General features: G+C 38.9%; 2 protein-coding genes across 2 annotated transcripts in view; one reads left to right on the top strand and one right to left on the bottom strand.

The window, feature by feature from the left end:
• Positions 1–415: 415 nt before the first annotated feature.
• ppt1 (palmitoyl-protein thioesterase 1 (ceroid-lipofuscinosis, neuronal 1, infantile)) lies at positions 416–13396 on the top strand. Its single transcript, XM_043717736.2, has 9 exons — positions 416–561; positions 2380–2489; positions 4105–4232; positions 4352–4422; positions 4710–4812; positions 7434–7524; positions 7877–7975; positions 8978–9049; positions 10546–13396. The coding sequence occupies exons 1-9, from the start codon at positions 435–437 to the stop codon at positions 10666–10668; spliced, it is 924 nt and encodes a 307-aa protein (XP_043573671.2). The 5' UTR covers positions 416–434; the 3' UTR covers positions 10669–13396.
• The window catches only part of cap1 (CAP, adenylate cyclase-associated protein 1 (yeast)), a 46023-nt gene continuing 30828 nt past the window's right edge, over positions 12673–27867 (bottom strand). Inside the window, exons 8-13 of the mRNA XM_043717735.2 lie at positions 24702–24870; positions 23434–23606; positions 22323–22446; positions 21154–21236; positions 17687–17827; positions 12673–14698 (exon numbers count right to left, since the gene is read on the bottom strand). Of these exons, the coding sequence (XP_043573670.2) occupies positions 14615–14698; positions 17687–17827; positions 21154–21236; positions 22323–22446; positions 23434–23606; positions 24702–24870 (774 nt within the window). The 3' untranslated portion in view covers positions 12673–14614. The remainder of the gene's footprint in view (positions 14699–17686; positions 17828–21153; positions 21237–22322; positions 22447–23433; positions 23607–24701; positions 24871–27867) is intronic.

Below are 27867 nucleotides of genomic sequence, written 5' to 3'. Positions count from 1 at the left end.
ATTTTGCCCCTCACACCCTCTTGAACTGGCTTAGGGCTTTAGCTGGTGGTGTGGGGAATCAAGTTGTATCATGGCTGCACGGATCCGGCTGGACCTTCAGTCTTCTAAGATTGTTCAGCTTATGCTTCTGAAAGCTTGATATAGGTGATGTTTTAGGTTTATCTTGATTAGTATGTAGTAGCATGGACTTTATGCTAAAAGGAACACAGTATGCTGGTGACTAAATTCAAAAGCAGCAACTTCCATAAATGAGAGTATATCGATTATACAAACTGTGTGAACCACATTTAATTGAAGTGTGGACTGCAAATGACTCATTACATTTGAGAAGTGTTGAAATGAATATTCATTTACATGCAATGCAATGACTTTATTCCGGACCACACACAAGCTCTAAGATCATGTGACAACCACGGATCATATGAGTGAGTAAGATGGCTGCGCAGGGAAGAGGATGGATGTTGTTGCTTCTCTGTCTCTCCTTCGTCTGGGAAACCGTGTCATGGGAGACCGCCAGTAACGACACGGAGCCAGCACCGGTGGTCATTTGGCATGGCATGGGTAAGACGGCGGGGAAAACATTATCTCAAAGTAAACAGACTTTAGAAACGGAGTTAACCGGGGACTGACAGATCGCGGGAGCACAGCGAGTGTTTGTATCGTTCTCTTGGTCACTGACTGCCAGCGGATCCCTTGTTTAAATTATATGTTTAAATATTTCATTTAGTATTTGAACATGTTTACAGACTGTGTGGATTGTTCTTTTAAAATACACGAAACGCGCAGTTATTTTCGATGTGCCTTTTAGAAGATAGGATACACGATAAACACACAATTGGTGTTTTATAGACTTATAAAAATTAACTAAACTCCTCTATAAAGGGTATTCTGTTTAAGCTGCCTCGTGGGATCAAGTCAGGCAAATCCTATTACTGTATAATCAAGCGTGGAGGCGACGAAGTAAAAGTGAAAGCTGACTTGATTTAAATTAGGACACTCAACATCTAGTCGACCCTTGAGAATGCCCCAACCATTTTGCAATAGCTTGAAAATTTCTGCAGTATTCGAAAGGGGACGTACAGTTTACTTATTTTTATTTTTACAAGTATAATGCTCTGGTTTAAAAAAACAACTATTAATTGCATTTGATTCTATCACGACAAACCGGTATACTTCCTCAAACAACAAACCCACTACTCAGAATGGTTCGAATGAGGAACTTGCTACCACGTAGAGTTGAATAATGTAGAAGTTTCAAAATGCGTTGTGTGAAAACAGAGTAGCAGATAGGCTTAGATGAAGAAGGGCAGAGAAGGAACATGACCATAAGATAGGTGAAAGTGAGGACTGCAGATGCTGGAGATCACCATAAGATATAGGAGCAGAATTAGGCCATTTGCCCAATGCAGTACAACCTGCCATTCAATTGTGGTTGATATGTTCTCACCCTCATTCTCCTCTTTTCTCCTTGTAACCTTTGATTCCCTAACCAATCAAGAACTTAACTATCTTTGTCGTAAATACATGCAATGACTTGGTTTCTATGGCCTTCTGTGGTAATGAATTCCAAAGGTTCATCACCTTTTGGCTGAAAATTCTTCCATCTCAGTTCTGAAGTGTTGTCTTTTCAGTCTGAGGCTGTTCCCTTGGGTCCTAGTCTCTCCTACTTGTGGAAACATCTTCACATGCACTCTATCCAGGCCCCTCAGTTTCAATAAGAACCCACTCATCCTTTTAAGCTACATTGAGTACAGACCCAGAGTCGTCAACCGCTGTTTGTATTGCACAAGTCGTTCGTTCCCAGGATCATTCCTGTAAACCTCCTCTGGACCCACTCCAAGGTGAGCATCTTTTCTTGGATACAAGGCCCAAAACGGCTCTCAATATTCTAAACAAGGTCTGAACCAAGACTTGTACACCTTCAGCAGTACATCTCTAGCCTCTTTTGAAATGAATGTTAAGATTGCATTTACCTTCCTAACCCCTTAAAGCATTCCACAGACACCATTCCCTCTGCAACTCCCTCATTAGGCCCACGACCCCACCAACCCACTCTCCACTCCTGGCACCTTCACTTACCACTGCAAGAGATGTAAAACCTGAGCCCTCCCCCACCAACCTCCATCCAAGGCCCCAAGGAATCCTTCCACATCCGGCAGAGATTTTCCTGCACCTCCAAACACCTCATCTACTGTGTCTGTTGCTCTCGATGTGGTCTCCTCTTCTCCACCTATCTTTTCTCATCTGCAAACTTAGCAAAAATGCCCTCAGATCATTTGGGCTAAGCTGCAGATTTTCTTACTGTAAAATTCTATTTAATACATTTAAATAGCTATATAACACTTGCTCTGTTTTCTGTACAAATTGTTTAAATTTTAGGTGACAGTTGCTGTAATCCTCTTAGCATGGGATTTATCAAGAAACTGGTGGAAAAAGAAATCACAGGAATTTATGTCTTATCCCTGGAAATTGGAAATAGCATTGCTGAGGTGTGTCTTAATCCATTAAGTTGAAATGATCACAATTGTGATGTTTTAATAAAAGTTATTACAAAATAACATATACTCCTGGCACTGGTGCATCAGCTTTAGTAAATTACTCTGTACAAGTTATTTGGTGCAGTTGAGACCTTTACAGTAGTTCTGCCGTACATCTTGCTTGTGGTGATATGTAAATATATTATGGGCTTTCATAATTAGGAAGCTGATAAATTCTCTCCTTCCTCCAGCTTTAATCTTATTGAATAGCTTAACTAAATTCAGTTAGGTTCTTTATGAATGTCTGAACCAGGTATAGGACAGTATACCCTCATGCTTAAGATGCTTTTAGAAAGAAAAGTTGCAGATGAAATAATCTGAATATACTTCCTTAAAAAACCTATTTATGTATGAATCCATTCAGTGCATGGTCTGGGTTTTGACATTGGAAAGCATTATACAACAAAGTTTTGCTGACCTTGTCAGTCATCCATACATGCAAATAGTCTGAGATAAGACACAGAATACGTTTAGATATAAGATCCTTGAGGATCTCAGCTGTCTAGTCCAAAACACTAAGGCCATAGTAACCTGGCTGAGAAGAGTGAAAAGTATAAATAACAAAGAGAATTATGCCCTCCTGGTCTATGTAGTACATGCTTTGACTAGCCTGTAAATGGTTTTATATTACAAAGTAATGTTTTTGTCTAATTTTGATATTTTTGAATTAAATATGCAATATTAAAATATTGAGTAAAGTGTTGATTTTTCAAAAAAGAGAACTTGTGATCTAGAATGATCTATTTTTTCATAATCCCTCACAAAATTTGTCCAGAAATATAGAAGAGAAAATTATTATTAAATTCAAAGTGTGTCAGTACAGAGGACTCTGGGCATCGTGGTGCATGAATTGTAGAATGTGGATAGTAAATTGCAGCATATAATGAGGCAAATGGAATCCTGGCATCTATTCCAAAAGGACTGGATTATGAAAACAAAGTAGTTTTGTTCCAATTGTACAAGACGTTGGTGAGACCATACCTGAAGTATTGTGACCAGTTTTGGTCTCCTTGAGGAAGGATACGATGACACTGGAGGCAGTTCAGAAGAGGTTCACCAGATGATTCCAGAGAGGAAAGGGCTGTTGTTTGAGGAGCAGCTGAATACCTTGGACACTGGAGTTCAGATAAATGAGTGGGAATCTGATTGAGGTGTATAAGATGCTAAAGGAGATTGATCAGGTGGACGTGGAACAGATATTCCCCCTTGTGGGACAGTCTTGAACAAGAGGTCATAGAAAAAGAGCTGAGGGGGTTAGGTTCAAAGCTGAGTGGAGAAACTACTACTTTCAGAGAGTTGTGAATCTATGGAACTCACTGTGCTAGGGCGCCTTTGAAGCAGAATCAATCAACAGGTTCAAGAAAGAAATAGATATGTTTCTGATGAAAAGTGGAATAAATAGCTATGGAGAGCAAGCAGGAGAGTGGAGTTTTGGGACCAGGGCAAGATCAGCCATGATCATGCTAAATGGCAGACTGGACTTGAAAGGGTGTATTGCCTACTTCAACTTCTAACTCCTATGTTTCTATGTGTTACTAAAAATTTTTATATATTGAACACTTTTTAGGACATGGAGAACAGTTTCTTCATGAATGTAAATGACCAGGTTGAGCTGGTGTGTAATATATTGTCCAAGGACAAGAATCTACAGAATGGATACAATGCAATGGGCTTCTCTCAAGGTGGTCAATTTCTGTAAGTGTAACCAAATCAGACTTGCGAAAAGTAACATTTTTTTTCAAAATTGGAGTTGAAGGGAGGTTTGACTGTTTACTTGAAGTTTTCTTTCATTTGTGGATTTTTATTTGTTATAGGAGAGCTGTGGCACAAAGATGTCCTTCTCCTGCAATGTTAAAACTTATCACGTTTGGAGGCCAACATCAAGGTAACATTTATGACAACATTGTATTCTATCCAAGTTAATTTGATATGTAGTTTACATAAGTTGAAATACTTACATAGGTTTGGTTTGACTTTGCACACTTGTTAGGTTTTTATTAATATATGGAGGGGGCCATGGAGCTATAACTAAACTAAAACAACAACAATACTTCAGTGTATTGCTGAATTTGCCCTGTTTTCCTGCAAATTTCCTTTGAATCAAGGCTGGTTTTTAAAAGATGGAAAGAGAAGTCATTTCAGACTAAATTCTGTATCTTTTTCCACCATTAGGAGTGTACGGTTTACCTCGCTGTCCTGGAGAGACTTCCCAGATCTGTAACTTGATAAGAAAAATGCTGAACGTGGGTGCTTACAGCAGTCCAATCCAAGACCAGTAAGTATACCAATGTTGAGGTGTTAAGATCAGACTATCTTGTCTTGTTTATTGCCTGAATTATATGTCTAATGATTTCACAGTGAACTAAGAAACAATCAGTAAATTTCTCTAATGTTACAAAAAACAAATATGCTGTTCTCTGCCATGTGTTCATTCCCAGATAATGAGGATGTAACAATAAAGGGCACATTCTGAACAACTATAAAGAAGTAGATACAATTAAATTTACTGGAGTTAATAGGGACATAGATTAGCTGCAGAGTTGGGCTGAGAGGTGGCAAATGGAGTTTAATGCCGAATATGTGAGGTGATTCACTTTGGAAGGAGCAACAGGAATGCAGAGTACTGGGCTAATGGTAAGATTCTTGGTAGTGTAGATGAGCAGAGAGGTACATAGATCCCTCAAAGTTGTCACCCAGGTTGATAGGGCTGTTAAGATAGTGCATATTGTGTGTTAGCTTTTATTAGTTGAGGGATCGAGTTTCGGATCCATAAGGTCATGCTGCAGCTGTACTTGGACGTACAGTTCTGGTCACCGCATTATAGGAAGGATGTGGAAGCTTTGGAAAGAATTCAGAGGAGATTTACTAGGATGTTGCCTGGCATGGAGGGAAGGTCTTACGTGGAAAGGTTGAAGGACTTGAGGCTGTTTTCGAAAGAGAGAAGGTGGTTGAGAGGTGACTTAATTGAGATATATAATCAAAGGGTTAGATAGGGTGGACAGTGAGGGTCTTTTTTTTTCTAGGATGATCATGGCTAGCACGAGGGGGCATTCTGTAATTTTATAAATCAGTCTTGTTTGTTTAAAACTTGGCAGTTGAGCCAGCTAATTTACACCGGGAATATCCACTATACATCTATCTAAACATATAGCAAAGTTATAGTCTGGGCTCCCTTAAAAATGTTTTGAGGGGTCAGGCCTAGTCCATAACACAAATAAGTGAGGACCGAAAAAACTGCAAGAGGATGGTGAAATGCTTTTGTTAAAGAGGCAGAATTCAAGGTGGTATTAAATGATAACGTGAATGGGAAAAGGCTGATGAGATGTGAGGATGGAGCCATTTTGGAGTTGATGCTCACCGGATAGAGTCATAGTGTTTTGGAAAGTGGGATATAGAAAAGGCAGGAAGTGTTGATGAACCTAATAGGAAATTTTAAAGCCACAGTTCAAGTAATGTCACAAAATTGTGGGCTGAACTCTCCAGGAAGCATGCCAAGGCAGCGAGTAGATACAATGCCGACTAAAGAGGAGGTTACCTGTTATTGGGAAAACAAATAAAAAAAGTATTTAGGAAAAAAGGAAATTTACAGGTGGTTTGATAATTAGATTACTCAGTGTGGAAACAGGCCCTTCGGCCCAACAAGTCCACACCGACCCTCCAAAGAGCAACCCACCCAGACCCATTCCCCTACATTTACCCCTTCACCTAACACTACGGGCAATTTAGCGTGGCCAATTCACCTAATCTGCACATCTTTGGACTGTGGGAGGAAACCAGAGCACCCGGAGGAAACCCACACAGACACTGAGAGAATGTGCAAACTCCACACAGACAGATGCCTGAGTTGGGAATTGAACCCGGGTCTCTGGTGCTGTGAGGCAGCAGTGCTAACCACTGTGCATAATAGTGCTAGAAATTGTGAATAGAACAAACAGTAAGTAGAGATAGGCATGTTAAAACCAATGATGGTGGGGCCTTAATGAGGGGATCCAAGCAAAATGTATTTGTAATGTAGAGGGTGCTGAGGCAGTGGAGTAAACTAAAGGAATTAGTGGTTGAAGCACCAACTGTGTCAACGTGTAAGAATAGATTAGAAAGGTAATTGAGAAAAGAGTGAATAAAATAGTAAGGAAACAGTGCAGGAATGAAGTATTAGTTACATGGAGAATAACCAGTACTGGTTAAAAGTAACATTATGTTTTAATGTTGCAATTTAATGCAAGTTCTATGTCTTATTTGATTTCATATTTGCTAAGTAATGAAAAATAACCCATTTTGAATAAAACTTTGTAGATTTTAGAATTGAAACAGCAAGTATCATTAAGAAATATACCAATGGTTTTTCACTTTCAATTCAGTTTGTGTCCAGGATTTTCTTTAAAGAAATCCAGCGGCAAGAGTTACTTGTGCAGGAGTCCATTTTATTCACTGGGCAAGGATAATTATTGGAACATTTAGACTTACAGAAATTTTTCAAGGTTAATTAATTTGAAATTAATGCAACATAGTGGGTTTGGATTCAGGGAAGTTGAATTTTCTCTTGAATGCTTTCAAAGGTTCTTGAACATTTGACCAATCAGCGTTGATATCACTTCAGCCATTATTCATATTTTGAATCTCTTCAGTTGGCTTCTCTCCTCCTTGGTAGCAGTGTCATGCAAGGCAGTCACCAACAACTTTAATAACTAAAAACATGACAGCGTCCCATCTTGTCTTCTACAACTTCCTTAAATACTCATTGGAATAGTTTTAAAGGATCTAACGATGTCCATTTCCATGGTTTTTCTCTCACCAATTCCACAATTAGTCATAAAAGGGATGGTGAATTTGGAAGTTATTTCTATAATTGCTTAAAATTCAACCAACTCTGTTTATTTACAATTGTTTTCCTGTTAGCTTGGTGCAGGCAGAGTACTGGCATGATCCCTTAAATGAAGACCTATACAGGGAGAAGAGTATTTTCTTGGCAGATATTAATCAAGAAAGGGTAGGTACTCAATAGTCTTAGTAAAATAAACTTTCACCCTCTCCCTATGACAGCTCTGCATATGATTATGAACAATGTCCATGTAATGCCGGCACAACATTAAGAATCCACCCAGTGGTGTGTGCATCACCTCAGACATTGTATTTTGTAGAAATGTAGTTTTGTCTTCCACTGTATTCATACATCTATGTCTTGGGTTGCCAATCTCGCTGCTTATTATGTCATTGAGTAGATTTGCTGAGCACTTGGACCAGGCATGTTTCAAAGTATAATTGTCAAATATTATTAAAACTTGGCATTTGATGCTATTTTAGAGATTTTCAAACAATTACTGTTTCTACTTCTGATACAGGGCATTAACGAAAGCTATAAGGTGAATCTGATGAAATTGAAAAAACTTGTAATGGTGAAATTCTTGAATGATACCATGGTTGATCCAGTTGATTCAGAGGTGAGAATGCTTACTCTTGATGCTTCATCTAACTTACTGTTATTGCAGCTTTAAATTGGATATAGAGTTTTGCTTCAGTCATCAGAAAAGTTGCATTTAAATTGATTTATTTTGTTTGCTTTCACATTTTATACCTCTTAGAGAGTTATCAGTATGACAATAGGAAAGTATTGAACCTAGGAAGCCAAATCTTTTCCAAAAATGTAATTTGCAGTATTTCTGCCGCGAATTGTGTATTGAATAATAACGTGCCATCCATACAAGCTGTATTCTGGCTTCATTTCTCTGCAGCCAACTACTTTTCAAATTCTCCTGTCCTCATCCATAAAGCTCATGGACACTTTTTAGCCACTATGTTGAGATCATCTGTTTAGCTGCATTTGACATCTTGTGAGCAATATGCTATTTAATTGGGGTAAGATATGCACATGAGGCCACCTTTAGAGTTGAAGTAGATTGTACAGCTGTGAATGGACATTTTCAAGGCAAGTCAATTCCTCATGTTCAACTTGACACAAGTTAGAGAACTTCATAATGCTTCCAAAAATTAAACAACAAGTAATCCAAAACGGTTGAATGGTCAGGATTGTGGCCTTTGTCAAACAAAAAAAAACAGGAATTTTGCATGATCAGTTAGCTGCTATTCTGCACATGTCGGATGCACAGAAAATCTACAGATGTGGGATGTGTCCCTACAAGGTTGAATGTCTGCACTTCAAAACAGAAAATTTATATTCCTCTAGGTTATCAGAAACTAGAACTGCAAGATCAGACATTAATTTGTATGAGAACCAGATGAAAAAAAAGTTGCAGCAATGCATATTCATCCATATGAACCTCAGGCCAATCTTGCTTGGATTTTAAAATTAAAGCTGAAGAGTTTTAATCTTGCTTCAAAATACAAACCTTGACACAGCATTATAGCATCCACAATGTATTCTTTATAAGCAGTCTAATTTTATCAAACCCAATGTTAAATGATCAATCTCATTTATGTTCCAGTGGTTTGGTTTCTATAAAGTTGGCCAAGCCAAGGACACTTACAGCTTGCAGGAGAGTGCTCTTTATCAAGAGGTAAGAATTGTCAACATGCAACTTGTGCAATTTACCTTTGTTGTGTTAAAGGCATCTTCCTTGGGAAACAAGATGACATGCTAACACACTGTCCCTTTTCAATAATATGTCCATGGAATCTGACTGTAAAGTTTTTGAGAGAAATTTGACTGGAAGTTCCAAAAATACCCACACAAAGCAAGTTACAGTAAATAGGGATGTTGAGCTAAATTAGAACTACAGTAGACCATCGGAAATAGTTTGTAATCTTTCCAGCACTGGTTAAGTTTGTATATGTAAGAGGGCAACAATAAAGTTTGAAATTTAACATTTGGCATCTATAAAAACAGATGGGTAAAAATATGCAAGAAAATGATCTTATAGCGACAATCAAGATTGGAATGTGGCCAAAAGAGGCAAATCTTTTGATGAGCTGATGGGTTTGTGGTTGGACAGGATTTAGTATCAATCTGTATTTTATGACTGCACACTACTTTTCACTGCAAGTTAACTTTTGTTAATCATGCATTTAATATTCTAGGAATTTGGTGAAGAAATGTTGCAAACCTGATTGGATTTTAGTACAGTTCTGTGGAAAGAAAGTTGAAGGGAAATTTAGTGGATATTGTCTAATGGATTTTAAGCATGTTTAACAGAAATAAGAAGAGGATTTCCCAAAGTGAAGGTTGAACTCAGTGATATCTTCAAGTTATATCTCTAGTCATTTCCATTGGCTTGTAAGACAGTGATGTGGCTGCAAATTCTGACATATGGATACATGGCAACCATAGGAATTTGAACAATATGTAAATGGGTTTCACAGTGATAGTGAGAATAAACTGTGTGTACAAATCACTCTAGAACTAGAATGCCTCACTCTTATAACAGTAAATCTGGCATTCTGGAAAATTTTTATTGCACAACTTCTACAGTGCAAGATATGAAAGCTTCACTTGGAATGGACTTGCATTGCTATGCTATGCTCTTAGTGGGACTAAGCTGCAGCATGAATTGTATTGATTAGATTAGATTAGATTACTTACAGTGTGGAAACAGGCCCTTCGGCCCAACAAGTCCACACCGACCCGCCGAAGCGCAACCCACCCATACCCCTACATTTACCCCTTAAACCTAACACTACGGGCAATTTAGCATGGCCAATTCACCTGACCCGCACATCTTTGGACTGTGGGAGGAAACCGGAGCACCCGGAGGAAACCCACGCAGACACGGGGAGAACGTGCAAACTCCACACAGTCAGTCGCCTGAGTCGGGAATTGAACCCGGGTCTACAGGCGCTGTGAGGCAGCAGTGCTAACCACTGGGCCACCGTGCCGCCCACTGAGTATCACTTTGGCAGAATTGAGAAATTATCAGGGCAAGGGTTTTGGTCACATAGAAACCACTTGATTATGTAAGGAGGCATGGCTGCTTAGGACATCCCAGTTGAAGTTGAAACAAAGCTAGTCACTACTTACATTTGCATGATAAAAAAGCGTTGTTTTTTCACTCAATAGGATCGGTTGGGTTTGAAGACAATGGACAAAGCAGGCAAACTGCAATTTCTAACTGTGAATGGTGATCACCTTCAGTTTTCAGAAGAATGGTTTGTTACCAACATAATTCCGTATCTCAAGTGACCCTTTTATTAAGCTGGTAGATATTGACTAATTATTCAATATGCCTATGCTGTAATGTTGTAACTCTGGCTCATTATGTATTGTTTATAGTGATTGTGACAAAAACTTTTGCAGAATCTAGTAAATTTTATGTATTTTTATTTGAACTGTCACTTTCATATCAACAGTTCTAATGCACTGAATCATAATCAATTTTTCTAGCAATTTGTAACATTCGAACCAAGCAAAACAATGTCAAAAATCATTAAAATGTTCTCTCAATAGAGCTAGAAATGACCCAATTGAAGTAAATGACATGTTTGCTTCACGATTGTGTAGATTTCTTTTCAGTTAGAAACACAACCTTTTTTTTGGGGGGAGGGGGTGGCGCAGCAGAGAGAAATTACACAAGGTATACATTTTTCTTTACATGGGCCCCACACCTCAGGAAGGACATAGTAGCATTGAAGTGTATCCAGCAGAGATTCACATGAATGATCCCAGGAATGGTAGGCCTAACATCTAATGAACGGCTGAGGATCCTGCTATTGTATTAGTTGAGTTTAGAAGATCTAAAAATGTGTTGCTGGAAAAGTGCAGCAGGTCAGGCAGCATCCAAGGAGCAGGAAAATCGGCATTTTGGGCATGAGCCCTTCTTCAGGAAACAGCTCATGCCCGAAACGTCAATTCTCCTGCTCCTTGGATGCTGCCTGACCTGCTGCGCTTTTCCAGCAACACATTTTCAGCTCGGATCTCCAGCATCTGCAGTCCTCACTTTCTCCCAGTTTAGAAGATCTTACAAGATAATGCATGGCTTAGAAAGGGTCAATGCTGGGAAGCTGTTTCTATTAGGTGGGGAGATGAGGACCTGTGGGCACAGCCTTACGATGGAATCTTCAGCTAGAGTGTGATGGAATTCATTGCCGCAGAGGCCAAGACATTAAATGTCTTCAGGGCAGAGATTGATAAATTCTTGATCTTGCAAGGAATTAAGAGCTACAGGGAGAGTATGGGTAAGTGGAGTTAAAATGCCAAATCAGCCATGATTAAATGGCAGACTGGGTCAATGGACTGAATGACATTCCTTCTATATCTTACGGTCTTACTAAAATTAGGTTCAGAACTGAAGATATCCCATCGATTCCTGATAGTCATTTGAATATTTTATATGGGGGGGGGGGGAGGAAGTGGTGTATGTTTAGACAGTATTTCTCTCAGAATCCAGGTTAATGACAGTTCTGAAGAAGGGTCACTGAACCTGAAATGATAACACTGCTTGGTCTCCACAGATGTTGCCAGACCTGCTGAGTTCTTTTTCCTGGCAATTGCTTTTTTGATTTCCAGCATTTGCAGTTTTGTGTTCAAGGTTAACTACCACTGATTACATATTCCCACATTCCTGTTACTAAAATCAAATTGCCAAGAAAGTTGTTTTTGTAACAAAGTCTATGTTGAGTTTATCCCACTCTAATTATTGGGTAGAAACAGTAGGCAAAGCTGGTTTGGATTTGGATAGTTAAAGGAAACTAGTATTGTGCGAACCATCTTGGCTAAGAATGTTTGCAGGAACTTCAATTTATGTTGTAATCTTCAAAGCATTGTGGGATTCTAATTAAATGAATTTTTAAAAATTCATTTGTCTGTTAACACTTTTATAAAAGTATCATCATGGATTTAGTTTAATTTCATGTAGATATTTTTAAAATCAACTTATTCAGTAATGTTATATTATACACCTCGAACATGAACCTAGGGTTTCTGGCTCAGCATTGGGAACTTAAAGCACCAAACATTTGAGTTCAAAGTGGATATGGAGAACAGGATAGGTGGTAAGGAAAAGTACACAAGATCTACAACTGATAAGATCACATGTAGTCAGTAGTATGTCAGTGATCTAGAATTTTGATTTTTAGGAGCTTTTCATGCTATTGAACAAAATGAGGACATTGTAGAAAGTTTCATCACAAAGTTGAGCAATTTTAATTTCAAGGCTGATCAGTAAACAAACTTAAACAAGACACTATAGAAGTTGACAAAAATTTTATTTTGAAGTTTAATTTGATAAGAGCATAGTAGCCACAAGTAGCAAGAACTGAGTTTGATCCCTTTGTACAGTACTAAAATTATGCAGAATATTGAGGTTGTTGACAAAGTACCAATTACCCAAGTGCACATTGAGATAGAGCAGCACTTGTCAAAAGCACAAAATCTACTCCTGGATTAAGCTTCCTCTAAATGTAACTCAGCACTGAATTGTCATCATTTTGTACAAAATGTAAAGTTCAAGGCGATTAAGAAAATTGGTTTCAATCTTATTTCTAACTTCTTGTAGCAGTCTTGCAACCCAATTTGCCACAATCATTAATTAGAAACTTACAAGAACTGCATGTATTTCTCAAATAGCTCAGATATTGACATTAGTTACATCAAATACAACATGCTTGGTGGCCCATTCAGAAGTCATAACTACTTTTCGTCCCCAATGACTTCACTATTGGTAATTTCAAAAAAGTTGAATCTAAAACACAATGTACCCAAAAAATGCATTGTCAATAAAAGAAAACAAGCATACAGTGTGCAAGTCATTGCGATGAATTTATTTTAAATTGAAACAAAATTCTGGAAAAAGTACTCAATGCAACTGTGCTGAATTGTTTAATATCCAGATACAAAATAGCCTTATTTAATGTATTATTGAAACAATGGAGTGAATTAACATTACAGAAAGGAATAAAACAGTTAAATTTGCCTTCTGGGGTATGGAATGTTTCTAGACAACTTAAGAAAGAAAAGAATGCTCTCTGAAAGCAGCCACCAAAACTCAGGCACTGCATATCAGCGATATTCTGAACAGCCACTGCACATTTCAATAGGAATCAGACCCTGAGAAAAAGTGGAGTGAAGTTCTAATTTTTTTTAAAACCACAAGAGGGGACAAACCATGTCGGTCTCAACTTCAGCTTACATCAATTGTGCTAGAAATAAACTTTAGGCCAAGCAAACTGCAGAAGAACACCACGTGAAGCCACAGTGGTAAGGTACAAGATGGAGCAAAAAAGAAAATTTGAGGATAAATTTTCACCTTGGAATGCTTAAGTTTGAGGATTTAAAGAATGCTTTAAAGACAGCTAGTCCACAATAACCTCATTTCCCACATTTCAGTTCTGAAGAAAATTGACACACTTAACTTTCATTTTTCAAAACATGATCCACAAAAGCCAGGGGCCAAAAGACCTCCTCCTATCTATGCTGTAACCATTCTTTGATCTTTGCACTGAATTTTTGGTCTGGCTCATGGCAATGGAGATTTTGTAATCAATGATGTTGATCTTTCTATAAAAGGCTACGTGGTTTCAGGGATAAAAACCAATCCCAGCAATGAATTAATTGTTTCACCTATAATTTAAAAAGCAACAATAGTTCCCAAAGCCTAAATAATCAAGGCAAGAAGCAAATTAAAAACACATTTTTGCATATTAGAACTTCCTTAGCTTTGATAGCAATTTTTTAGGATTAGAATGCTATTAATGCATTTCAATTTTTAGATTTTTAGTGCAAGGCTGAGCAGAAAACCTTATCTCACCCATGCAAATAACAGCTCAGCAATGTTCGCCTTGAATAAAATTGCATGATGCACTATACTTAGAAGTTCTCTCCAATTTTTCCATTCTGTAAGCATTCTACTCCCATAAATTCAATTATTCATATTTATAGTTTTAGAATCTCAGGCCAGTCATGCTCAAAATCCAGCTACTAAAGGCCATTTTATACTGGAAAGGCTAATCCCAGTACATCTGAGGTATATGCTGTAGCAGATTAATGACCTCTCACGAGGAGTGATAGGCTAAGTTTTAAGAGTAGATTGTGCAGAAAGTTAGCTTGTTGCTTCTACAGATTAATCAGGCTCATCATTACTAGCAACATTAAGATCATGCCTGTTGATAAAACATCCTCAATAACCATGTATTTAACCAGATATTTCTGTTACTGTAGTCTCCAGTTTCTTCCCATTCCAGACAGTCTTGAATTGTTCTGGAACAGGGTACTCAACCTGTCAAAACAAAACCAAATAAGTGAATTGCTATTAGTTTTTTTTGCTTAAATTCCATTTGTTTTCACAGCAATGATTAGAGGTTTGATATTTTCTTTTAATAGTCAGTGACATTACAGCATATAATTTGGCTCAGAATAAGTGATGTGTAAAACTGTTTTCACTATTAATACAGTCTGAGGCTATGTTCCCTTCAGCTTTCATTTCATGTGCACAGCCTTTTCACTAAAGCTACACGTGCAATAATTCAAATTTACTGACATACTTGACTGGCTTGTAAACTTAATTGCTGCTGGGTAAACAGGCACCTTGGAAGAAACATTTTACCCTCAATCTGCACTTATGCCTGTAGAGTTTAATTGCACCGTTATTACAGCAAAGCCTCTTGTGGGTGAGGCAGTGACATAGCAATGAAGGGTCACACAACTAGCAATCCAAAGACCCAGCTAATGCTGTGGGGACATAGGGCTAAAGCCCACCATAACAAAGTGATATTTGAATTCAGTGAATAAATATAGAATAAAAAACCTCAAAAGGCAACCATGAAACTATTGTTGATTGTCAAACTACTCATCCAATTTACTAATGCCCTTAGAGAAACCAGTCATCCTTACCTGGTCTGGTATACATCGCACTCGTAGCAACATGGTTGAATCTTACAACTAAAGTTATTTGCAAGGCAATGTATCAAAATCACTACAAAGTCCAAGAAAACAATGAAACTGGACAGACTCAACATCAAACTAGACATTGGAAATTATGAAGTTTTCTTACTAACGTGGCTTGCGCCAAAACTGAGTGCTGTCCCACAGACAAATAATAGCCTAACAGTCATACTCCAGTTTTACAGATGGACATCATCCTAACACCAACACCACCATCTCTGGGTGTGGCAGAGGTAGAAGCACAGTGATGAACAGAATCAGGAACAAGAACACCGAGGAAGCACCGAGGGTGGAAAAGATATAGATCGTACTACGGCTAGGAGACTCAGTCGCAATTGACTATCCTCTAGGATTCTTGAGGCTCATAGCTGCTCAACTCAGTCTATAGCTGGAGAAGTAACCAGACTTCTAACCTACTTGATCTTGAGAGATGTTGCGGATGAGATGTTACTGTGAGACAGTATAGGCAGGAGGGACCACTGCACAGACCTTCTGGAGGCAAAGTTCCATTGTCACCATATTGAGGACATGCCACCATTAAGTTGTGAGACACTATTATGCTAAATTGGATAGATTTAGCAGGTGGGCGCCCAATAGCAGAATTTAACCACGATTTGTAATCCCATGGACTGGCACATCCCATTCTACCATTATCAATCAAGCTAGGAGATCAAATCTGGTTCAATGAATAGTGCAAGATGTCAAACTGGTAAAAGCTATAAAAACAGGACCAGTTGTAGGACAAACAGATCAGGTTTTTTTTTGCAGCTTTGCCACATTCAGCCATGAATGGAGGAGGATGATAATTACAGCACCAACAGGAGTCGGAGGCTCCACAAATATACTCATCCATGGTGAAGAAGCCCAATGTTTAGGATAAGGTTGGAGTATTCAACCACCTTCAACCAGAAGTGCTGAGTGTATGATTCACTTGCAGCCTCCTGAGGTTCCCAGCATCACAAATGCCAGTCTTTGGTGGATTTGGTTCACTCCATGTAATAAAGAAACAGAAGTCACTAGACAAGGGCTATAGGCCCTGACAACATTCAAAAATACTGAAGATGTATGCTGCAGAATTAGCCATGCCCTTCTAGTACAGGTACAAAACTGGCAACAAATGGAAAACTGCCAAAGTATGCTCACTCAAATGGCTTGACAAATCCAACTAAGCCTCTTACTTCCCATCAGCCTACTTTCAATCAGGCTGTCAACACCAATGGCCACATAATATGCAGCCATAGATCCCATTCAACTATTTTAGTCTTTCAGATCTTGATTTTAAATTAGTCTCAGAACTTTGCCACCAATCCATGCTCTATCATCTTTTGGAGAAATTATCAAAAAGCTTTACATTTAAAAGCTCAGCTCCAAATTTTTGTCAACTTGATCTTTCTTTTAAAAAAACTTGCAATTTTCAAGTAAACTTTTCTGTAATGACCCCCATGCTGTTGCTTAATTATAACAGAAATCTAAATGTTTCGTGATTCAATCTTAAGATGCCTCAATTACTTTACTCGCAAACTAAGTAGCCTGTAGTTAATTAATTCGTATACCTCAAAATAGGTTTGTTAATGCATGTTCCATTCTTCAGGCACAGTAAGAGTTTGCTGTCTGCTTGGATATTATATATTAAAGAACAAGCTATAATTCAGGTACATATGCAAAATAAGTCTAATTAGAGTTTCTGGCCTTAATAATGAAACACTGTCATTAAACAAGGACATGTCATTGTTTTGGATTATCTATAATCTTTCTGAACAGGCAGAGTTCACTTGAAGGGTGACTTAACCTTGTTAGACTTTCATTTCTTCTGTTTGTATGAGATGCAAGCATTCAAATTGCCATATAGCTGCACAATATTGGCTGATTAAGGAAGTAGTAACCTTCTTGTATCTCAAATCAAGATACAGTAAACCAATTATGCTGGTCGACATAAAACAGTTCACGGTGGACCTTCTGGTCTCAGAGGCCAGACATTCTGGTAGAAGTTTAAACAACCTTGCTTGGCTAGTTCTGTTTGAAGTTTGAGGAAAAAAGTGCTCTGATCTCTAGTGGACTAAAGTCCAGCATGCCCAAACCTGTTTGAACAAACAAATGGAGGTACATAAACTAACAAAAACATGGACCAGCAATTTAAATTATGAGAACTCAATTTCCAAGAGGCAAAAATGTCAAGTGTCAATACGTTTTTAAAATCACTCCAGGATACACAAGAAAAAGAATGGAAAGAAAACATTACAACAAATGGCTCACTGGAATTCACTGCCTTCTTCCTCCCACCAGACCTGCATGCAAAGAGCAAAAAGGGAAAGGATGGACTTACAAAATCGTCATTGACAGGAATCAAGACATTCATCTCAGAGGACTTGGCACTAACAATTTCACAATTGAGGGAATCCTTACTAAGGTAGACATGGCAGCCATCGGTTTTATTGATGGATATAGTTGGCACTTTACCCAACACCTGCAGGGAGAAAAAATGAACCACTTTGGACACAGGCTTTACAGATAGAAAGCATCTGAATGAGAACTAATTCAGAAACTTACTTGCCTACTGAAGACATGAAAAGAAACCAAAACCAGACAAACCAATTTCTCCAACATAAAAAAGGTAACTAATGCAGTTTGGAAAGCCAAAGGAAAAATTACAGTACTAGTCATTCTGCTATATTATGGCAGTTCTGTTCCTCTGCGCTTATAGAAAATTGCACCATGGAAAACCGCTATAGAAAATCACACTGAAGATTGCGAGATAAAATTGCTATGCCCGTTCAGCAGAAAGTTTGCGTTATCAAAATGTCTGCAATTCGTCAATTACATTAAATAGCCAATTCACACGAGCGAAGCACGCGTTATAGCAGAACGATCTGTATTGTAATTTTACATCAACAATTTAAATATAAATCCTCCCCACTGATGATCAGACATCAGAACACAAACTAAAAAATTTATTAAGAGTCAAACTAAGCACCAATTTTTAGAGTAATAAATTTTCTAATCTTCTGGGCAGTAAAACAGTTAAGTGATTTTCTCCCTATATTGAAAGGGACAACTACAACCAAACTTTCACACTGGTTCCTTACAAAAAAAAAGGATATGCCAGAATTATGTCTCATGATGTACAAGTCTCTGAATGCAATTTTCAAAATCTCAAATATTAAGTTTTTTTTAAACAGATATCTAGATATTACTGTACATTCTTCAGTTGCAGAGAATATGAATTACCCCATTTTTCAGGTATGGGGCAAAACAAGCATTACACTATTACTAAGAGTCCCATTAAAAACTACGTTCAGACTTATAAAGTTTCCCACAAATGTATCTAACCCCTTGTCATATTTGACAATAAACATGCTAATTAATTTAAGTTTTAGTAATAAAACCATTGGGGCAATTGTTAATCTGGTGGTCAATCCCTTAAAAATGGTGCCTGCAGCTATCCTTATAAGTTACCATCCTTTCCTCTAAACCATATGGAAGTGCACCCTCTTCAAGGTTCCTCGCACACTGATTGGCATGTTGACGCACTGATCTCTGGTTTTGAAAGTCTACGCTACACATAGACCTTGGCTGTCTGTGCACCAAAAAGAAATCAAAGTAGTAATCATATACCCATCCAAATGCCTCAAATGTTGCAGTTGTACTAGCCTCCACCATTTTGTTTGGCAGCTCATTCCATACACTTACCACTTTCTGCAAAGTCTCTTTTATATCTTTCCCCTCTCACCCTAAACCTATGCCCTCTAGTTCTGGGCTGCCCCACCCAGGGAAAAGACTGCCTATTTATCCTATCCATGCCTCTCGATTTTATAAACCTGTATGAGGTCACCCCTTAGCCTCAGACACTCCAGGGATAAACAGCCAGTCGATTCAACCTCTCCCTTTAGCTCAAATCCTCCAACCCTAGCAACATCCTTGTAAATCTTTTCTGAACCCTTTCAGGGTTCACAACATCTTTCCAATAGGAAGGAGACCAGAACTGCACGCAGTATTCCAAAAGTGGCCTTAACCAATGTACAGCTGCAACATTACCTCCCAACTCCTGTACTCAATACTGACCAATAAAGGAAAGCATAACAAATGCCTCTTTCGCTATCCCATCTACCTGCAACTCCACTTTGAAGGAGCTATGAACCTGCACTCCAAGGTCTCTTTGTTCAGCAACACTGCCTCAGACCTTACCCTTAAGTGTTTAAGTCCTGGCCTGATTCGCTTTCCTAAAATGCAGCACCTCGCGTTTACCTACATTAAACTCCATCTGTCACTCCTCAGCCCATCTGATCAAGGACCTGATGTAATAGGAGGTACCCTTCTTCACTGTTCACCACACCTCCAATTTGGTGTCACCTGCAAACTTGCTAACTATTCCTATGTTCACATCCAAATCATTTATATAAAATGACAAAAAGTAGTGAACCCAGCACCAATCCTTGTGACACTCCACTGGTCACAGCCTGAAAAACAACCCTCCACCACCACCCGGTCTTCTACCGTAGTCAGTTCTCTAGCCAAATAACTAGTTCTCTCTGCATTCCATGCGATCTAACCTTGCTAACCAGTCTCCCATGGGGAACCTTACTGAAGTTTCTCAAAAAAGGGATTATCTTAGTGCCACCTCAAATGTTTGCGGGAGCTTGCGTGTGAATTGATTACCATGTTTCCTATATTGCAACTACATATCAAATTTGAGTTAAAGTACTTCAGGGCAGTTCTGAAATAGTGAATAGCACTATGCAAAATCCAAGTCTCTTAAGTCCTCGGTTTGTATGTTTGCATATGTTACAGATAAATAAAGTTGTATTTTGCTGAAAATTGTTTCCTGCTAGGTTATCAGGCTTTTGAATGAACCTCTAACGCTAACCTCGCTCTGCATCTTCTCTGCAACTGTAACATTGTATTCTGCATTCTGTTACCCTGATGCATTTGTACAGTACTATCTGCCTATAAAGCACACAAGACAATTTTCACTGTACCTCAGTACATGTGACAGTAATAAATCAAATAAATATGTCAATTGCCTTTGTTAAAGGTTGGTATTTCTTATGGGGCAGATAATTCAGTTACTGTTGTGGTTCTGTTCGCCGAGCTGGAAGTTTTTGTTGCAAACGTTTCGTCCCCTGGCTAGGTGACATCATCAGTGCTTGGGAGCCTCCTGCGAAGCGCTTCTTTGATGTTTCCTCTGGTGTTTATAGTGGTCTGTCCCTGCCGCTTCCGGTTGTCAGTTTCAGCTGTCCGCTGTAGTGGTTGGTATATTGGGTCCAGGTCGATGTGTTTGTTGATGGAGTTTGTGGATGAATGCCATGCCTCTAGGAATTCCCTGGCTGTTCTCTGTCTGGCTTGCCCTATGATAGTAGTGTTGTCCCAGTCGAATTCATGTTGCTTGTTGTCTGCGTGTGTGGCTACTAAGGATAGCTGGTCGTGTCGTTTCGTGACGACACTACTATCATAGGGCAAGCCAGACAGAACAGCCAGGGAATTCCTAGAGGCATGGCATTCATCCACAAACTCCATCAACAAACACATCGACCTGGACCCAATATACCAACCACTACAGTGGACAGCTGAAACTGACAACCGGAAGCGGCAGGGACAGACCACTATAAACACCGGAGGAAACATCAAAGAAGCGCTTCGCAGGAGGCTCCCAAGCACTGAGGATGTCGCCTAGCCAGGGGACGAAACGTTTGCAACAAAAACTTCCAGCTCGGCGAACAGAACCACAACAACGAGCACCCGAGCTACAAATCTTCGCACAAAGTTCAGTTACTTTTCTTCCCACATTTCAATTACCTGAATTTTCACATCTCGTGAATTTATGACCTCCACAATTCCAACAACATCCTCAAAAACTAGACCCAGTTTCTTACAGTTATCTGCAAAACAAAACATCTGTCAGGGTGTAGAAAGCTGCATTGTTACAAATACAAATTCAATGTTTGAAATATCCGGCTCCATTTTGTAAACGTTTCCCAGGACAACTGCACTATTTGGTTAGTAATAGATAGATGGAAAACCCTTGTTCTTCTGTAAACATTGATGAAATAAACTTTTAACCTACACAATGCTAATTGTAACAATTCTTCAGGAATTTTGGCTAAGTTTAGTCAATTGAACCTTAAACTTTCTTATATGCATGACTCAGTTAGTTAATTATTAGACAAATATATCAAGGTATTGGGGAGGTCCTATCACCAAGGTGACCATTATGAAAGGTGGCATATTGCCTGGTGTTTTTCCACTCAATACAAAGAAACAACTTCAATGCGCAATGAGTGGCACAGACACTGGAAATGACAGCTCACTTATACAAATTTTTCTCTTGATCATATTCTATTTCAAAACTTGAGTGGTGAAACAAACAGAGACAACACTTCACTTCAAAACTGTTACAATGTTGAAAATAACCAGTTGATATTTTTGACACATTTTCAAATTGTTGTAAAGACCTGATTAAAAAAAAGAGGGGGATTGGGCCAAGTGACAAATTATAGCATGGAGTGAACATGCACTTACTTCCAAGACAGCAAGCCCAGAAAAAGCAAATAACCAGTGAACAAGTTTTTAAAAAGATAAAGATGTCAAGCAACTACCTAGACTTCAGAGACATAGCATTCCCAAATCAGTGAAGTGAATTTGAGATCCAAGAAACAATGTGGTCAATTGATTTGCCTGCTGTAAGGTACATCAAGGTAACGTTCCCTATAAGCAGCACAGTGATCACTCCAATATTCTGCACACAGCAACTGGCAGCAGCATGCCGATCAAGGCACTGACTTCTGATTTCAGAAGTCACCACCACATATGGGCCTCAGAGGCCTGTACAGCTAGAAAGAAAATTAGAGGGAACATTGCATCATGAAGTTATGATTGTGCTGCAGCTGTCATAATACAGGAAAGTTCTTTTAAAAATAAATACATTAAATTCATCTTAAAAAGACTGAAACTTTGTTTCTGCTTACCAACAGTGATTGAGTTGATCTTGCCTTTGATGGCAAGGGTGCTTTGGGTACACTTGTACACATATGCAACTTGCTTCAACTCTGCCACCTGAATAGCTAGGTTACTGGCATTGTCGTGGTTTTCCTACAAGTGGAAAACAATGTATAGTTTTCAGATACCGAAAAGATAGGATAGCAATAATATAAAGTGATCCCATGCAGAGATACGGCTGGCTTATTCTTTTGCTAATATTTCCCATGCATGAATGGTGGTTAATTAAATACTGGTAGGTTGATCAACAATTTAAGGGACTTCAGAAATAAATCAAAATATGCTAAATTGGCAGCATTTTTTCAATATTGCTCCTGGTTTCCTTCCTCTCCCGTCTTGATGGCTTTTTAACCAGTATCCTCTGGCACTTCAAATGATCATTAAGACTCTGATGTACAATGCATGAAACCTATCCTGGTCCATCCTAACCATGGAAAGTTTGACAGTTTCCCCCTTCCCCACCAATATTTCAAGTTTAATTCCACCCCACCCAAACCTGTTCCGATCAGACATGCTGATATACTAACTCTGAAGTCACAGGGACAGCTATTGAGGGACTATAAGGGTGACAATAACTAGTTTACAGGTGACAAGGTCAACTGGAGCACATTTCAGCTGAAATTAGATTAGATTAATTACAGTGTGGAAACAGGCCCTTCGGCCCAACAAGTCCACACCGACCCGCCGAAGCACAACCCACCCGTACATTTACCCCTTACCTAACACGGGCAATTTAGCATGGCCAATTCACCTGACCTGCACATCTTTGGACTGTGGGAGGAAACCGGAGCACCCGGAGGAAACCCACGCAGACACGGGGAGAATGTGCAAACTCCACACAGTCAGTCGCCTGAGGCAGGAATTGAACCCAGGTCTCGGGCGCTGTGAGGCAGCAGTGCTAACCACTGTGCCACCGTGCCGCCCACTAAATCACTGAAATCACTGAAGTAAATATAGGAATTATACCGTGGGTTCTTAGAATCATGATATCATGGCATATTTGGTAACACCATATAAAATCACATAACCTAGTATCCCAGGAAATATTATTTTATAAGTTAGTCCAACTTTAAGACTCACCACTCTCCATTTCTTTCCTTCCAATTGTAGCATGGGTGGCTCTTTCTTGGCTGCTGGTATTGGTGAAGCAGCAGTTGCTTTGAATGGTTTTGGTCCAGTATGTGCAGGTGTATTTGCATTTCTTAATGCTGGGTTCTTATGAGTTTTACTGCTGTCTGGCACATGCTTCAGTTCTAAAGGAACAAACAAATGCTTACAACAAGCCACGATATAAAATCATAGGATCATATTTTTCTTGACTGTCACATATCTCCAGCCTTATGCATCTTAATCCCATTTATGGAATATCACCCCCTACAGAAGCATTCAAACTTTGTCTACATAGGCTATGCTCAGACACAACCATAAACCCTCAGGGACGAAGTTAGAATCCACGTTTTACAATTGGATCAAGATCTGAAGATAAATCCTGAATTAATATGCTGAGATTCTCTGTCAAATAAGACAATCAATAAGTTGCCAGTCTCCAAATCTTGTGGCTACAGGAAATTCACAAACCAATGTAAAACAAATAGAATTAGCAAGGCTACATGGGCTCAGAGGTGGAACATGGGAAGCAATTTGAACACCTTGCTTGACTGCACAGGGTGTGCTGTCCTCCTTTCCTGTACAGTCTCTTCTGATATAATGCGATAGTTTTGTTCTTGTGTGATCTCACAAGAAAATTGTGTATCAGCCGCGCCATTTAAACTAATAGGGCTGGAATCGCATTATAGCCAATACTGGTAAGTTTTCATTCTACAAATGACTAAATTGTTTCAATCACGTGAAAGCTAATTTGTGTTGAAGAAACACATAGTAGAACTGATTATTAGTTACAGATACAGCACGGAGGTACCAACTTTGCTGGAATGATTTTCCTTCATTAGTTTGCTCTCATTTCTGAAATAAACATTTGAGTGAAAGTGTGTTAATACATACACCCAACATTTGTTTTTCAGGTGAACAATTTCCAAGAGTAACTTGCACAAAATTAATTCAAAACATTTTAAGTTTTGCAGTGTCATTACTGGGCCAAAATAATCCTCCACTTTAATGCACCTCTTGCTGAATGCAGCACCTAAGTTTCATTTCATTCCTCTAAAAGTTCAAATCAATACCACATCTTATTGTAGTACAGCTAACAAAGCAGCCTATAAACTCTATTCTTCTCTCATCAAAGCAAAGTCCTAAATTTAACGTGTCTATAAGTGTACAGAAATATAGACAGTTAAATAGTGATCCATTTATACTGGTTTCATTTCAAATAGTTTGCCAAGAATACTTACTACTTGTAATTTCTGCTCCTTTATTAAGTTCACTAAATAGAGCTGCTCTTGAACTGGTTGTGTCCACTGAGGAAGCAGCAACTTGTGGTGGTGGTGGCGGCCCAGGAGGAGGGGGGGCAGTTCCTCCTGAAGGTGGTGCAGTAACTGAAGACGCAGTTGCTTTCGGACCCTTTCAAAAGGTCAAGGTAGTGGCGGTGTGCACGCATGGATGGGATGGAGAAGAGAGAAAGGTGGGACAGAGAGAGAAGAGGGGGGGTACGAAAGAAAGAAAAATCAATTAAAATTCACAAAACTAACTTGGTTAAATATTGTTAACTCAGGTGTAAAAAACAATTCAGCAACACTAAGTTCAAGGAGGTATTCTATTAATCCTGTATTCAAATGAGCAGATCTTTCCCAAGGTCATCAAAACAGAAAAAACAATGAAATTAAAAAGTCTAATTATTTCAGAATTCTTCGATTTACACAATTTGCAGTACATTTGTGCCAAAATCAAAAATTGGTATATTGTATCTAGGCAAATATGCAGCTTCGAGGAGAAAGTGAGGACTGCAGATGCTGGAGATAAGAGCTGAAAATGTGTTGCTGGAAAAGTGCAGGTCAGGCAGCATCCAAGGAACAGGAGAATCGACGATTCGGGCATAAGCCCTTCTTCAGGAAATATGTAGCTTCATTAGTTTCAGTTCAGATACACAGCCCAACCATTGGAGATATTGATTACAGGCAAAAGTACATTAATTAATCCTCTTTGATAGAATAATCATTGTTACGAAATATTAAGTTAGATGTCTTAAAAGAACAGTTTAAAAAAAAAGTATTAGAAGTTTAATGCCAAGATTACAGGTCTTCTCTTCCAAATAAAATCTTGTTCAAAAACTGTGGCACACAGGCAACTGCATCAATTGCTTCGTTTGCATTCCTATTCATACCTATTACTGAAAATATGTGCAGAATGCAAGACAGTACATTGTCCAATAAACTGCTGCATTTAAAAAAATCTGCCAACATCCTCCATGTCCACTGAAAAATTCCCCCTCCAAAGAAAAGAGCATCTCGAACAATTTTCTCCGATCCTCCATCTTGAAGTACCCAAAGATGTTGTGAAACTTGAAAAGGTTGAGAGAAGATTTGCCAGGATTGGAGAGTTTGAGCTATAAAGGAGAGGCTGAATAGGCTGGACTATTTTCCCTGGAGCAGAGGCTGAGGGGTGACATCAGAGGTTTATAAAATTGAGGGGCATGGATAGGATAAATAGTCAAACGCCTTTTCCCCAGGGCAGGAATTCCAAAATTAGAGGGCATAGGTTTAAGGTGAGAGGGAAAAGATTTAAGAGAGACCTAAAGCAGTAACATTTTCAAAGGATTGTGTGTGTGTGTGTATGGAATGAACTGCCACAGAAGTGGAGAAGGCTGGGACAATTACATTTAAAAGGCACCTGGATGGGTACATGAATAGGAAGGGTTGAGAGGGATATGAGCCAAATGCTGGCAAATGGGACTAGATTAGTTTAGGATATCTGGTTGGCATGGACAAGTTTGACCCAAGGGTCTGTTTCCATGTTGTACATCTATGATTCTAATTTATGCTCTATTAATTCACCAATTAACAGAAAACAGTTTTTTCTTGTTAATGTTATCACAGTTCTTCATTACTAAATATCCTTTGGATCTCATCCTCATCTTCTATCCTAATGCTTTAAAAATGGAGAAAAAAAAGTGTGAAAAGCAGACATTTAGGAATCTATGACCACAAATCACAAAACGTTAGCATCCAAGTTCAGCAGGTAATGGGGGGGGGGGGGGGGGGGGGGGGGAGGAGAAGAGAGAGGAGGAGGAGGAGAGAGAGAGAGGTTGGGGCAAATGAATGCTAGCTTTCATCTCAAAAGGGAATAAAGTAGGGAGACTTTGCTAAAGCTATATAAGGAATTAGGAGAAAGTAAGGACTACAGGGGCTAGAGATCAGTCAAAAAGTGTGGTGCTGAAAAAGCACAGCAGGTCAGACACAGGAGCAGAGAATCAATGCTTCATGGGGGTGGAGAAATAAATAGAAGGCTGGGGGAGGGGGAAGTAGCTGGGAAGGCACTAGGTATTATAGAGGTGGAGGGTGATGGTGGAAGGAGGGAAGGGTGGACCGGATGGATGAGAAGGAAAATGGACAGGTAGGACAGTTGAAGAGGGCAGGGCCTCCAACTCATCAATACCCTCTTCAACTGTTCTACCTGTCCGTCTTCCTTCCCATCCATTCGGTCCACCCACCACTCTGACCTATCACCATCATACCCCACCTCAAATGGCCATGGCTTTTATTTTCTGCAACTGAAAGCCTGTGATGAAACAAGATTCAATGCATAATTAAAACCGCGCAGACTCAAAAGACGACAAGTTCCATTCAGAATATGGTTCTTATGCTAGCCCCCCTGCCAGTCGTCTGGACCTCAAATCTTATGTAACTCCTGTTGTCAAATGTGTGTTATTCCTACTTGCCACTTCCAAAACAAATCTCCATTCTTTAGGCATCTCCCTCTATTCTGTCCTCATCATTCTCCACTTCATTAAGTTGCTTGACAACTTAATGTTTGAGAAACACGACATAGTGCTATTCAAAAATTTAATCTTTTTTAAATGTTGAAGCTTTAGATTCAGCCAGTTTCAATCTTCAAGTTACTAACTTCTGCCATTTTGTAGCTAGTTCAGACATATGCATAGAATTAATTCTGCACTAGGAGATTTCTTGAGCAAACATCTGTTTTTAAATGGGAAAATTCTAAGAGTTGATATCTATTAAGCATTTAAAACTCATTCCAGATGAAAAGCATATTATTTTCCATTCTGCCCTTTCTGATGGTCAGTGAATCTATTTCATGAGCAATCATTTCCCCAATAACAAAATTTGAGACTTTTTTTACTTTGAAAAAAGACTTTAAGCTCCTAATGTTAGATTAAACATAATGGCACAGTACTAAAACAAAAGATCAGAACATCTATTCCTAATCTGCACTTTACACTAAATGTAGGGAGTAAATGGGATGCAGCCCTGGACTGAATGAGAATGGTGGATAAAAATACCAGTTTCATGTTTTGTTTGTCTAGTGATTTTAGATGAAAACATTAGCATCATTATTTTACTGTGGTAGCCAAGGACAAGATGAAGTAATTGATGACAACAT

The sequence above is a fragment of the Chiloscyllium plagiosum genome, unplaced genomic scaffold (assembly GCF_037043375.1).
Source record: "Chiloscyllium plagiosum isolate Xiang-an unplaced genomic scaffold, Cpla_swu_hap1 HiC_scaffold_30, whole genome shotgun sequence".
Classification (NCBI taxonomy): domain Eukaryota; kingdom Metazoa; phylum Chordata; class Chondrichthyes; order Orectolobiformes; family Hemiscylliidae; genus Chiloscyllium; species Chiloscyllium plagiosum.
Note: the sequence above shows the minus strand (reverse complement) of the source record. Positions and strands in the feature narration are given on the sequence as shown.